The sequence below is a fragment of the Megascapheus bottae genome, chromosome 3, assembly GCF_031878675.1.
Source record: "Megascapheus bottae isolate mThoBot1 chromosome 3, mThoBot2.hap1, whole genome shotgun sequence".
Taxonomy (NCBI): Eukaryota; Metazoa; Chordata; class Mammalia; order Rodentia; family Geomyidae; genus Megascapheus; species Megascapheus bottae.
In genome coordinates, this window is record NC_143511.1 from 37024975 (window position 1) to 37037389 (window position 12415).

A 12415-nucleotide genomic window follows, 5' to 3' on the forward strand; every position below is an offset into this window, starting at 1 on the left:
CTGGCAATAATAGCAATAATAATAATAATAATAATAATAATAATAAGAAGAAGAAGAAGAAGAAGAAGAAGAAGAAGCTGCCATTGCTTGTTCGGAGTGCAGTTTGCCTTCCACACAAAATAGTTATCTGTGAATTATATCTTTCTTGGAGCCTAGAGGGACTGCAAAGTTGATTGTACAGAGAATAGCTCGGATCAAAGGATACAGATTCAAACTGGGGGAGTTTTAGTTAATTCACAGGACTCAACAAAGGCATCTTTCTTGGTGTATGTCTGTGTGTGTGTGTGTGCTGGTCCTATGATTTGAACTCATGCCCTGCGCTCAAAGCTAGTGCTCTGTCACTTTGAACCACAACTCTACTTCTGGCCTTAGAGTGATTAATTAGAGATATAAGTCTCATGGACTTCCTTGCCTGGGTTGGCTTTGCACCCATCTCTCAGGTCTTAACCTCCTGAATAGCTAGGATTATAGGCATGAGCCACTGGCAACTGACCAAAAGCATCTACTACCTTGCCTTTTACATTGTTACCAGCTGCTTCTTATATACCCTTCTAGAAACATTTTAACACATGGGAATATTGAGTGGCTATTTATTTGTTACTGTACATTTAATGAAGTGTACATAATATCCTATAGTTGATCATTTTAACAATGTATCATTAGGTTATAGTATGCAGCCATCACAATGGATACAGATTGACTCTTTGTAATGGTTGCATTCTACAGCTTTGATGTATAATTTAAGCACTGATTTGCTCTTACTTATGTATATTATATGTCTTTCATGTATATTTTGATTTCTTTTTTTTAACCATTTAACTTGTTTAATGTTTCTTCACAAATGGTGAAAAATACTAAAGTACAGACAAGGAATGATCATAATGTTGTGACCAACATTATAAATAGGGAATTATAAATTTAAAACATTTTCTGGTTTAAAAAATAGATCTGGTAGTCAATGCGGCTCTGCAGGCCGCTTGTGGTCTAGTAGGGCCGGTCTCTGTGCTCAGGGCGGTGCTCCCCTTTATCCATTTTTCCTGGTCCTCCACGTCTGCCTCTTCTTCCTCCCATTTGTTCCATCAAAGGTCCTGGGGGCCCCCTTGGCCCCCCACGTCTTCCTCCGCCGAAGCCACCGCGGTCCATGCCACGGCCACCACGGAAGCCACCTCTGTCTCCACCACGACCACCTCTGAACATTCCACCGGGGCCACCACGGTCCATGAGGCCACCTCTACCCCCCTGCATGCAGCCGGGGCCGCCTCTGCCACGGTCACCACCCGGAGGTGGGAAGGGAGGCTGGAGGAAGCCCTCGGGCTTGGGGGCCTTGCACTGGTTGCATTCTGTTCTCCAGGCGAAGCTCTGGTTCCCACAGCCCGGGATGGGGCACTGCCAGTCTCCAGCTCGGTATTGGACATTGCCTCCTCCAGAAGGGTTCCCCCGGGAACCCCGTGGTCCTCTTGGAGGAAAGCCGCCTCGGGCTCCCCCATGGCCTCCCATGCGACCCATGGGGCCCCCAGAACCTCCTGGGCCACCAGGACCCGGCAGTGGAGGCAGGCGGCATCCCTCTGCCCTCGCGGGGCGGCATGCCACCCCTCATGCTGTTCACTGGAGGCTTCTTTCAGGCAAGAGAGACTTTTAAGTTTGCTCCCTTGGAAATCTTTCCCATCAAACCACTCCACGGCAGCTTTGGCAGTTGGCGGGTCTTCGTAGGACACTGTGGCATCGCCTTTGGGCTTTCCCGTTTCCTTGTCCAGGTAGATGTGGATCCTGGGTTGACCAGTTCTCTTGTTCATCTTAACAATCCCGCACTGTTTAAAGAAGTCTGCTAGATCATCAAGAGTCACGTTGTCATTTAATCCTTGCACATAAATGGCACTGTTGTCAGTCTTCATCGGGATCTATGGGAGGGCCTAGATCAAGATCTGGTCCTTCATCCATGGGTCCACCAGGCTTATTGAAGCCACCTCGCTCTCCAGTGCTGCCCATTCCACCGCGTCCTCCTCCCCTCCCACCTCTGCTCATGCCTCCATGATCAAATCCCCCTCTTCCCCTGCCCCGGTTATCAGGGCCACTCATGCTCCGGTTTTCTCCTGGTCCCTTTCTCCTGGTCCGGAAAATCCTCCAGACTCCTGCCCATAAACACCCATGCTACTGGGGTGGTCCTGTCAGAATGAACTCTGCTGCCCGTAGCTGCTGCTCTGTTGGCTATATTGACTTGGAGCCTGGCTGTAAGATCCAGTCTGGGGGGTAGGGGGGTAACTGGTGGGAGGCTATTGCCCATAGCTGCTTTGTTGACCATAGCTACTCTGCTGTCCATAGCTGCTCCGCTGCCCATAGGTGTTCTGCTGAGAGTAACTGCTCTGATCATAACTGGTCGGCTGTGTAGAGGAATAGCTGGTAGGAGGATAGGATGGCGGTGCTGTGACTGGTTGCATGGGATAGCTCCCAGGAACCTGGGGATAACTGTAGTTACTTTGTCCATAGCCTAGGCTAGGCTAGATTGAGGCTAACTAGTCTCGGCAGGCTTGTTACCATCTTGAGGTCTTGCAGGTGCAGCGGCGGCAGGCTGCTGCCCATAGGTTGGGTAAGCAGGCTGAGTGCCATACGCAGATTGAGCTGCATAAAAGGCCTGAGTGGTGGTGACTGTAGCAGTAGTGGTGTCATAAGCATCAGTGCCATAACCCTGGACAGGCTGGCTGTGTGCCTGGGGGGCAGTTGGAGTAGTATAACCAGTGGGAGGCTGTCCATAGGAAGTTGCATATGCTGTCTGTCCATAAGTGGCAGTAGTCTGAGCCTGGGTATAGCTGACATCAGTAGGCTGTCCATAAGTTCCATAGCTTTGTTGCCCATACGCCTGGGTGGTCTGTGCATATCCTTGAGTTGGCTGGGCTGTGTAAGCACTGTAGCCCTGCTGGACTGCTGCTTGGCTGTAGGTACTATAATCCGTGGACGCCATTTTCTCTCCTCATATTTTGATTTCTTATCACAAACTATCATTTTAAGCATGCTGCAGTGGCATTAATTCATAATGTTGTGCAGTCACCACCACCATTCATCTCAAGAGCTTTTCTCATTTTGCAAGACTGAAACTGAATCCATTTAAATACTCTCTATTCTTGCCCCCTAACCCCTGAATGGGCTGAATGCTCTTATAGAAGGCTTCTTGTCTCCTTGTTTTCAGACATCTGGTGCTTTTTTCCATGTGCTGATTCAGCAAAAGGTCTTCAGCAGATACTGGCATCTTGATACTAGGTGTCTCCTTCCACAGAAATGTGAGCCAATGAGTCATTACAAATGACTCAGTGTGTAGTATTGTTATAGTAGCAGAAATGGACTAAGATCCTGTTGAAATCTGTATTTCCACTTTGGTGGGAAGTGGCTATGCGTTCCTTGAGGCCTTTAGCTCACCATTCTGGAAGGACCCCTCAGAATTAGTGGGGTTGTCTCAGGAGAGCAGAATCTTTTTTTTTTTTTTTGCCAGTCCTGGGCTTGAGCTCAGGGCCTGAGCACTGTCCTTGGACTTTCTCAAGGCTAGAGCTCTACCACTTGAGCCTCAGCACCACTTCTGGCTTTTTTCTATGTATGTGGTACCGAGGAATCGAACCCAGGTCTTCATGCATGCTAGGCAAGCACTTTAACCACTAGGCCAAACTCCTGGCCCCGAGAGCAGAATCTTATCCCATAGCAGGGATAAGTGACCAGAATATCCCTAAATCCACACTGGGGAAAGGTACCCCAGTTTCATGTAGCTGAGCATGCTGAAGCTAACTACATGAAAAGTTTCCTTATGGTTTGTAGTTTGCTAACTATGAAGGTAAATTGTAGCCAGACACCCATGATTCATGTCTGTAATCCTAGCTACTCAGGAGACTGAGATTGAGGATTGTGGTTGAAGCCAGCCCAGGCAGGAAGAATGTCCATGAGACTCTTATCTCCAGTGACTCACAGAAAAGGCTGGAAGTAGTGCAATGGCTCAAGTGGTGGAATGCTAACCTTGAGCAAAAGTCACTCAGGGATCATATCCAGGCCCGGAGTTCAAGCCTGAAAAAAAATATCCTGATGCAACAAGGCAACAGACAACATTTTCAGTGTTAAAAAGTTTCAGTTTGGGCCTGGAGTTTGGTTTAGTGGTAGAATGCTTGCCCAGCATGCACAGAGCCCTGGGTTCGATTCCTTGGTACCACATACACACAAAAGCTGGAAGTGGTGCTGTGCCTCAAGTGGCAGAGAGCTTGCCTTGAGAAAGTTCAAGGACAGTGTCCAGGCCCAGAGTTCAAGCCCCAGGACTGGAAAAAAAATTCAGTTAAGGGCTGGGGTGTGGCTTAGTGGTAGAGTGCTTGCCTACCATGCATGAAGCCTTGGGTTTGATTCCTCCTAAACAGGAAAATCTAGAAGTGGCACTGTAGTTCAAGTGGTAGAGTGATAGCCTTGAGCAAAAGAAGCTTAGGTACAGTACCCAGGCCCTGAATTCAAGTCCTAAGACTGGCAAAAAAAAAAAGTTCCAGGGGCTGGGAGTTTGGCCTAGTGGAGTGGTAGAGTGCTTGCCTAGCATGCACAAAGACCCTGGTTTGATTCCTGGGTACTACATGCATAGAAAAAAGCCAGAAGTGGTGCTGAGGCTCAAGTGGTAGAGCTCTAGCCTTGAGAAAGTCCAAGGACAGTGCTCAGGCCCTGAGCTCAAGCCCAGGATGGGAACAAAAACAAAAGTTTCAGTTATAAAGATACACATGGCCTAGTGGTAGAGTGCTTGCTTAGCCTGCATGAAGACCTGGGTTCAATTCTTCAAAACAGCATATATAGAAAAAAAGCCAGAAGTGGGGCTGCAGCTCAAGTGGTAGAGCTTTAGCCCTGAGAAAACCCAAGGATAGTTACTCAGACCCTGAGCCCAAGGCCAGGACTGGCAAAAAAAAAAAAGGTAAACATTTGTCAGGTGATAGTGACTCATGCCTGTAATATGAGCTACTCAGGAGGGTTAGATTTGAGGATCATATCAGCTTTCAAAGCCAACCTGGGCAGAAAAGTCTATGAGACTCTCATTTCCAATTAACTAGCAAAAAGTGGAGTAAGTAGTAGAGTGACAGCCTTGAGCCAAAAAGGTAAGGGACAGTCGCCAGACCCTGGGTTGAAGCTGAAATACAGCTACAAAAATTTTTAAGAGATCTCTTGTTTTGTTTTCTATTCAAACATAAAACAGTTGTTCTTGTATTTAACAGCATATATAAACCTTAAAAGATTTATATACTTTCAGAAATATTTTCTATCAATGTTTATCTTTCTTAAATGAAGACAGATCTTCATTTGTTTGAGAATGTATTCATTTAATGGGATTTTATATCAAAAATAGTACATTAGGTGGGGCTAAGTTGTACCTAATATGTGTGAGGCCTTGAGTTTCACCCCCAGTGGACCTGAGAGAAAGGTAGGAGTATATTCTGTCAGAGTCAACAATATATAAATTTAAGAGGAAATTAAAGCTTCTCCTGTAGTCTACCTATTTCTTTTTTGTCTTTTTTCCTCCTCTCTTTCTTCTTCCTTCCTGTTTTGGCTTGCACTCAGGGTCTTGGGCTTTGAATTAGCTTTTTCTCTCAAGGCAGGAGCGCTTCCATTTGAGCCACAGCTCTATCTCCAACTTTTTTGCTACATTGGCAAGGAGAGTCTCACAAATTTTCTGCCCAGGTTGGTTTCAAACTGGGGTCCTCAGGTCTCATTCTCCTGAGTAGCTGGGATTACAGGCATGAAGCACCAGCACTCAGCTAGATTGTATTTTCAAGGATAGTTACAGCAATTTTTTTTCCTGTAGTTCTGTTAAGATCCCATCAAGCCAGTATGGTCATGGTCAGGTTCTGATGGGGGCAGCCTTCTTGCTCCTTTACACTGTACAGAGAATAAATAGATCTCTCTCTCTCTCTCTCCCCCCTTCTCTCCCCCCATACTGGAGTTTGAACTCAAGGTCTTATAATTGCTTCTCCTCTTTCTCAATTGAGCTTTATCACATGAACCTGGATCACCAGGCCACTGTGCCTCCAGAACTAGCCACAGGGCTGATGCAATTCAAGGAAATGTAATTCCTGATTCTCCAGGTTAAGGCCACCAGTCTAGCTATGAATGTCATGATGAGTTCATTTAAGTCAGATGACATAAGTGGAACAGACGAAAGATATTTCCCTTCAAACAAATATACAAACCTCTTGGCTGGTGTTTTCTCAAGAAGGCAGTGTGAACCCAGAGCAAGTACCTTGCTCATTGGTCTTTCCTTCTTCCAACCCTTTCAGGTGAAACCACTCTCCTTTGAACCCACCTCCCTCAGTCTTAACTTACTACATTTCTTTCTTTCTTTTTTGATCAGTTGTGGGATTTGAACTCTAGGCCTCAGTGCAGTCCCTGAGCTCTTTGGCTCAAGGTTACCGCCTTCCCTTGGCCTGGGGGTTGTACCTGAGCTCTTCAACTCAAGGCATCCCTTGAACCACAGTCCCACTTCCAGTTTTCTGGTGATTAACTGGAAATAAGAGTTTCACACTTTTTAGTGCCTGGGTTGGCTTTGAACTGCGATTCTCAGATCTCAGCTTCCTAAGTAGCTAGGATTACAGACGTGAGCCACTGCATCTGGCTTACCACATTTATTTCAAGGCTTCCGAGTTTCTTCCTCAGTATCTGGTGTGTTGGAAATGTCTCAGGATGTTGAGGTGTTGTGTAGAAGCAGACACCAACTTGACAGGATTGGTAAAGCAAGACTTTACTTTTTTGAAGGGCACACTACAGTCAGGAAGCCATGTAAGCAAGGAGGCAGCCCACTCGCTTATCTCTGCGTTACTGCCTTTTGTTTTGATTGGTTCACATTCTTGTGATTGGCTAGTTTGAAAGGGTTAAAAGTTTTTATCTGAGTAACCAACCAAAGTTGTGGAACCTGGGCAAAGCTGGGACTTGTCAGAAAAGCAATTCTTCCTCAGCTGGCACTCTACCACTTGAGTCACACACCTCCAGCCCCTAGAAAAACAATTCATATTAACACAATGTGACTTAATTAAAAGTTTTCTAGTAAGATGGTGCTTATACTTAAAATGGTAATGCTTATGTCTACCAACCACTTTGACAGAAGATTTTTTTTCTTTTTTTTTTTTTTTTTTTGCCAGTCCTGGGCTTGAGCTCAGGGCCTGAGCATTGTCCTTGGACTTAGAGCTCTACCACTTGAGCCTCAGCACCATTTCTGGCTTATTTTCTATGTATGTGGTACCAAGGAATCGAACCCGGGCCTTCGTGCATGCTAGGCAAGCACTTTAACCACTAGGCCAAACTCCCAGCCCCAACAGAAAAGATTTTAACTCCTACAAGTGGTGTATGTGTCAAGGTGATGAGGAGGGTTTGTGCAAGCACTGTCTTTAGAGAATTTAAAATTAATCATGAAACCAAAATGCAATTCCACCAGATAGTGGAGATTCTCAGTAGTGTCAGTTGTAATACCCCCCAAGTCAGTACCAAAGTTCCCAGTTCCAAAGTTTCCTCAAGGAAATATTGTAATATTTACCATATTTTTGACCACATACAACTCTTTGCCAGTGAGCTGAGAAACATCGTCTCATTTATGTGAACCTGAAGATTTTGTGAACCTTGAGATCACCTAATCAGTCTGTACCTGCCTTCTTTCTCTCATTTTTTTGTGAGTCTGCTTACTTACAGTGGTGGCTATTTCTACTACTTCTCAACCATCCCTGGAGAGGATCTTGAGCAACCTCCCAATACCTCCCCTGTGGGGCTTCAATGTAGATGGGGAAAGAGATGGTTAAAGCTGTCAGTTCACTTTGCTGACTCACTGGCCCCAATTCACTATTCTGGAAGCCTGGCCAGGTTCCCAGTGGTATTCCAAGTTAGTCATTTGCAAAGTCTGACCTTGTTGCTTTATGAATCACATATCTACAATAGGCTAAATTTTGTTGATACACATCAATGAATGCAATATATAGTGTTGCAGCAATATTCAGCCAGTACAGAAGCAAATGTGAGAATGAGGTCCCATTATGCCAGCTTTTGAAGGGTTGAAAATGCAAAACACTAAGTTTTCTTTTTCTTGTGTATTATAGCTATTAAAATATGTAATGTTAAGTTGGGCAGGGGTGGGTCAGGCCTGGATTCCTTGCTACTCAGGAAGGTTAAGATTTGAGCTTCCAGACCATAATGGGAAGAAAAGTCTGTGAGACTCACATATCCAGTTAAGCAGCAAAACATAAAGGAAAAAGCTAAAGGCACAAGTGGAGGTGTAACTCAAGTAACAGAGGGCCAGCTTTGGGCAAAGGCTATGGGAGAGCTTCTAGACCTTAGGTTCAACACCCAGTACTAGCACACGGTGACACCCTTAAGTGTTTTATTTTTGTGCGTGCCGATTCTGGGGCTTACACTCAGGCACTGGGCGCTGCCTTTGAACTTTCTCAAGGTTGGTGTTCTGCCACTGGAGTTCCTCTTCCGGCTTTTTTTTGGGGGGGGGGGGGTTGAAGAGTCTCACATACTTTCCTGAGTAGCTAGGATTACAGGTGTGAGCCACCAGCGCCAGGCTTAGGTACTTATTTTTAAATGGAAAATGCTTTTAAACTTCATCTTAACTTCATTTTTACCACTGGAAGTCATCAGCAAAAGCCTTTGAGCTCCTTAGTTTTTATGAGCCATAAAGTGGGCCTGAGGCGGAGAGTTCCGGAAAGCTGATCTCATGCATCCCCCCTTTTCCGAACCAGTAAGTCAATGGTGGCCGGTGAGTCCCTGCCTCACCGCCCAGCGGAGTCTCGCTTTCCGCCTGAATCACTAGAGGTCCCCCGACCAAAGCGTCCGGACGGAAACCCCTCGCCTGGCCCCTGGGCCACGCTGCCCGGTGCGGAGAGTCTGCAGTGTTTTGATTTCCTTGGGCTGGAATGGCTCTGCTTCGTGAGGATGCGAAGCGTCAAACTCGACCCGAGCATCTCGCTGTAATCTCCCGGGAGTGTAGCCCGGGATCCAAGGTCGTCGGTCGCCGATACCTACTACCACCCACCAGTCCCGGGCGCCGAGCAGCCGCCGGCCCCTCCTGCTGGCCTCACATCCGGCGCCAAGCCTGGAAACCTCTCTTCCGATTCCCAGGACCGCGCGCCGGAAGTGAGTCACTCTGCCAGCACCTAAGATGACCTCCCGCCCGTCTACCGCCACGGGCCATGGGGGTGAAGTAGCTGGGAACCCGGAAGTTGCCCGGTTCTGCCATGGCCACCCTGGGGGGCGTGGCTTCCGGCGGCGCGCGCCTACCAGTCGCCCGGGCGGAGTAGAGCGCTGTGGGCGGCTGACAGGCGCTGGTTTCCAGGTCTCCGCGGCTGCAACCCGGCGAGGCGGGCGGCCCCCAGCTCGCATCCCCGTGTCCTGGCCCGTGAGGCTCCAGGGCCGCACCGGGGCATGGAAGAGGGGAAGATGGACGAGAATGAATGGAGGTATCACGGCGAAGGCAACAAGAGCCTGGTGGTGGCTCACGCGCAGGTGAGCGGCTGTCGGGCTGTGTGGTTCCGGGCCTCACCCCTCGGACCGGGTCCATGTGTTCTCCTCTTCCCCCAGCACCTTCCCAGGCTAGGCCAGCCTCGCCCCCAACAGCACTCCCCGTGAATTGCCCATCATCCCTTAGGAACCATCCCGCTTCGGCACCTCATTGCCCTGCCTGCCCCCACCCTCGCGCTCCGTCCACCGTCCCGTCTCCCACTCAGTGCTCCGTTTCCCCTCTGGTCCTCCGTCCCTTCTGGAACCCTCCTCACTCTTCGGTCCTCTGGAACACCTTCCCCAGTGCCCTCCTACACCCCAGGGTCGGTCCTGATCTCCCTTCCATGCCCGGTCGGTGCCACGCGACCTCTTGTACAGCCTCCGCCCGGGTGCTCGCCTGTCAGGCCGCGGTGGACGGAAAGGACCAGGGCCCCAGCAGCACCGAGGGAAGTGTGGGAGATGCCGAGTTAGTACAGCTTCGTGAGACCACGGAACTGCCGTCCTCCCTGCTCCTAATAATAACGGGGCACTGCCCACAGGTTCGCCCCCGGAACCTTTTCAAAATAGAGGGTTTCCCCTTTTTAATTCAGTGGGATAAGACTTTGAGAAACTGCAGTGACTCAAAGGAAGAGGAAGGAACATGTGGATTTGTGTGCAGCCCTAGCTTTCTCTTGAGGTCTCTCAGTCTGATACAACCTCTCAGGAATGCGGTGGGCTGGGGGAGTAGGAGGAAAGGAGTGTCACGGAGGGAGGGGTTAGATTTGGAGTTAGAAGCAAAGGGAGCTGGGATGATTCCTAGTTCTACCACTGCCTAGTGGAGGCACAGTTCAGTGCCTGCTTTGGAAAACCGAGTTAGGATTAGAGTGCACTTGGTAGCGATGGTTGAAACATCAGCGGGTAAGTTATGCTTGGCAAGTGATAACTGTCATCCGCTTAAGCTGGTGATGCTTGGAGAACTGGAGGTGAAAATCTTGCCTCTCTCCAGCGTCTCTTCAGGATGCACAGGTACTGCAGTTGGCACACTGATAAGCTATAGTGTAAACTGGCTCTTAGGTGCTACCTCTGTGCTTTATTAACCATTAAGCACAGGCAGGGAACTAAAGAATCAAGTCAGGTTCTACTTATGATCTTTGGATAAATTAATAAAGAACAAGGCTAACCTGAGGCTATTACTAGAAGCTAATGAAGCTTCCAGATTGGAGTAAAAGTACATTTGAGTTGGAAGAGCAGAGGCATCTTCAGGATAGCCCAACTCCTTCCAGACAGCTGCGCAGCATAGCTCCAATCATTATAGTTGTGTTTTTCTTCCCTTTTTTTTTTTTTGCCAGTCCTGGAGCATAAACTCAGGGCCTGGGCACTGTCCTTGGACACTTTATGCTCAAAGCTAGCACTCTGCTACTTGAGCCACAATGCCACTTCTGGCTTTTTCTGAGTTTGTGGTACCAAGGAATTGAACTCAAGGCTTCATGCATGCTAGGCACATTATCACTAGGCTACACTCCTGGCCCTGTTTCTTTCATTTTTACAGTTTAAAACTTTCCTTCAGCCATTAGGCTGTCCTGGACCCATGTTGCTATTATTATTAGTAGTAGTATTAGTAGTATTAATACTCTACTGGGGCTCAAACCCAGGGCCTCTAGCACACTAGGTAAGTGCTCTAGTACTGAACATCACCCACTAGCCTTTATTATTTGTTTTGAATTTAATTTTTGTTTTTTTTTGGCTGGGTGCTGGTGGTTCACACCTGTGATTCTAGCTAAGATTTAGAGAGTTGACAATGTTTTCCCTCATTTGTAATAATTAGTACACATCTAGGACTCTCCTAGCAGAGGATTACAATAGCTCAAAACCTAGGTACATATGGCCATATAGGATGAGACTAAATGAAAGGATCTCTAGGATATGGAAATGAGCTTTATCTTATTTGATTGTCGTTCTTAGTGTACTATGTTATTTCTCTTCTCTTTTTTTGCCCATTTGTTAATCTCATATTGTTACTGTATCTGACTTTGTTACCTGGTGTATCGTATATATGTTTATTTGTTTATTTGAAATAGGAAAGGGAAGGGGGGAAAACAAGATAATTGGGACGGAATGGAGGGAGGGAAATGGGGACAAAAACATGAGAAGGGATATCAATGTGTGAGAAGTAATGCTCCTACTACCTGGTGAATGTAACTGTAACCCCTTTATACAATACCCTGACAATTAAAAAAAAAAGATTTTTAAGAACATAAAAAAAAATTTGGAGAGTTGAGATTTGAACGCAACTCTATTGCAATCATCAAGACTTTTTTTTCCTCTTTCTTTCTTTCTTTCTTTCTTTCTTTCTTTCCTTGGACTTTCTCAAGGCTAGTGCTCTGCCACTTGAGCCACAGCACCACTTCCGGGTTTTTTCTATGTATGTAGTACCAAGGAATTGAACCCTTGTCTTTGTGCATGCTAGGCAAGCACTCTACTCCTAGGCCAAACTCCCGGCCCAAGACTTCTTTTTTTTTTTTTTTTTTTTTTTTTTGCCAGTCCTGGGCTTGAGCTCAGGGCCTGGGCACTGTCCTTGGACTTTCTCAAGGCTAGAGCTCTACTGCTTGAACCTCAGCACCACTTCTGGCTTTTTTCTATGTATGTGGTACGGAGGAATCGAACCTGGGTCTTCATGCATGCTAGGCAAGCACTTTAACCACTAGGCCAAACTCCCGGCCCCGGCCCAAGACTTCTTAATTAACAGCTATCCTTCAAAAATCTAGAAGTGATGTTGGGGCTAAAGTGGTAGAGCATTAGCCTTGAAGGAAAATAAAGCAAGAGGCAGAGGCCCTGAGTTCAAGCCCCAGCACCAAAACAAACAGAAATGCTTTGCTCACTCTTGCTTGGTCATTGCTTTGGTTTATCATTTAAGATGTAAGGTTATTACCACAGTCTTATCAAGAAATGTTTCACACCT

General features: G+C 47.1%; 1 protein-coding gene and 1 pseudogene across 2 annotated transcripts in view; one reads left to right on the forward strand and one right to left on the reverse strand.

The window, feature by feature from the left end:
* Positions 1-955: 955 nt before the first annotated feature.
* On the reverse strand, positions 956-2960 carry LOC150065358 (RNA-binding protein EWS pseudogene; annotated as a pseudogene).
* Positions 2961-9279: 6319 nt separating this feature from the next.
* Ippk (inositol-pentakisphosphate 2-kinase) overlaps positions 9280-12415 on the forward strand; it is a 49304-nt gene continuing 46168 nt past the window's right edge. The window contains exon 1 of one of the 2 annotated variants that reach the window (XM_090329929.1): positions 9280-9483. In XM_090329929.1, the coding sequence (XP_090186055.1) occupies positions 9403-9483 (81 nt within the window). In that variant the 5' untranslated portion in view covers positions 9280-9402. The remainder of the gene's footprint in view (positions 9484-12415) is intronic. The other variant, XM_090329930.1, reaches the window with a different exon arrangement.